The sequence below is a fragment of the Suillus subaureus genome (assembly GCF_016647635.1).
Source record: "Suillus subaureus strain MN1 chromosome Unknown BJ212scaffold_479, whole genome shotgun sequence".
NCBI lineage: Eukaryota > Fungi > Basidiomycota > Agaricomycetes > Boletales > Suillaceae > Suillus > Suillus subaureus.
This window is the reverse complement of record NW_024539035.1, coordinates 12807-14051: the sequence shown is the minus strand read 5'-3', so window position 1 is coordinate 14051 and position 1245 is coordinate 12807. Positions and strand designations below refer to the sequence as shown.

The following is a 1245-nucleotide window of genomic DNA, read 5'->3' as shown; positions in this document are numbered from 1 at the left end:
ATCGCACTCTAGCTGAATTCCTTGTTATGCTTGACGATTATGAACCCTTGGTACGCGTGTAACTTTCGTAATCCAAGTGGAGCTGAAAGTGCTGTCCAGATTCCCAATGAAGTAACAGACTATTATCTCCAGAGGGTAGGGTTTGAATGCGAAGACGTGCGGCTGTGAGCATCCAAAGACGTTTTCTGGTATAGACTCATTACGTTCATTCTATGCAGAAAACGCCTGCTTTCCTTGGCTGCACAGAAGTTCGTATCAGATATTGCTGCCGATGCCTACCAGCATGCCCGTATACGTACGAACGCCGTTGGTGGTCGTGCCCGAGGCCCCCTCACTGGGCCAGGGTCAAAGGTACGTCATTGTTTTTCACCGCCTTGCCTTGCGTAAAATGGCTTGCTCCTAGGATAAGACAAGGACCGCGCTGACCATGGATGACTTGAGTGCCGCGTTGGCCGAGTACGGCATTAATGCTAAAAAACCAGAATTTTATCTGTGAGCACGCAGAGGAGTTGCTTAGATTTATCGTTTTCACTATCACTTGTTCCAATGTATTCTAGATAGTAGCAAGCATAGTAAACCAAGAGCAAGTGAAAGGGGGAACACTATGAACTCGCATGGACTGTCTTCCCTTTGTAATCCGCGGATGTCGGGTTGAAAATGACACCTCGCTTGTGAATGACTTCGTTTCTGTTCTCACTCTTTAGTGGCGACACCGTTGAACCTGCAATAGGAAACGAGCTGCCTACAGTGCCTTATGGCCGCACTATATTTTCGGAGAGGCGTATGCGGAATGAGTGCGATGCCAATGTAGGTGTGACTGTAATGTCAACTTGACAGCTTCAGGAATTTAGTCAAGATTCTGCATGCGCTTCACAGGTAAGAACCGCATCTACAAATTTAGTCGCTCATTGACCAGTTCTCCCAACCGGAGAAAAATGCACCGGGTGGAATTTCCACCCGCTGTGCAAGTTCATCGAAAGATTGAGGCATGATATATAAAGTCTTAGCAAGTACGCCTCAACCTTTAGCGATCACTACGACTAACCCCGACCCCTAGCCCAGCATCGAATCCAGCTGAGCCCCCCTTGTGCCCTAATTGGACACGATCGCCCTTCACCCAACCGTATTCCTTCCACTCTTTTGGGCTTACCCGTGTTTAACGGGACTGTCGGCCTTTGGCTTGCCCTTTGATCAGAGCTCCTTTTGCATCGGCGATATATTTCTTCACAGACGACGGAGCTTACA

The 1245-nt window shown here is 48.4% G+C and overlaps 1 protein-coding gene across 1 annotated transcript; it reads left to right on the top strand.

Moving 5' to 3' along the window:
- Positions 1-496, top strand: BJ212DRAFT_1293045 (transcription initiation factor TFIID 23-30kDa subunit-domain-containing protein; the record flags this gene model as incomplete). Its single annotated transcript, XM_041332158.1, has 4 exons — positions 1-50; positions 100-164; positions 219-351; positions 404-496. Coding segments are annotated over 4 exons (341 nt in total), but the record flags the coding sequence as incomplete, so codon positions are not given.
- Positions 497-1245: the final 749 nt, after the last annotated feature.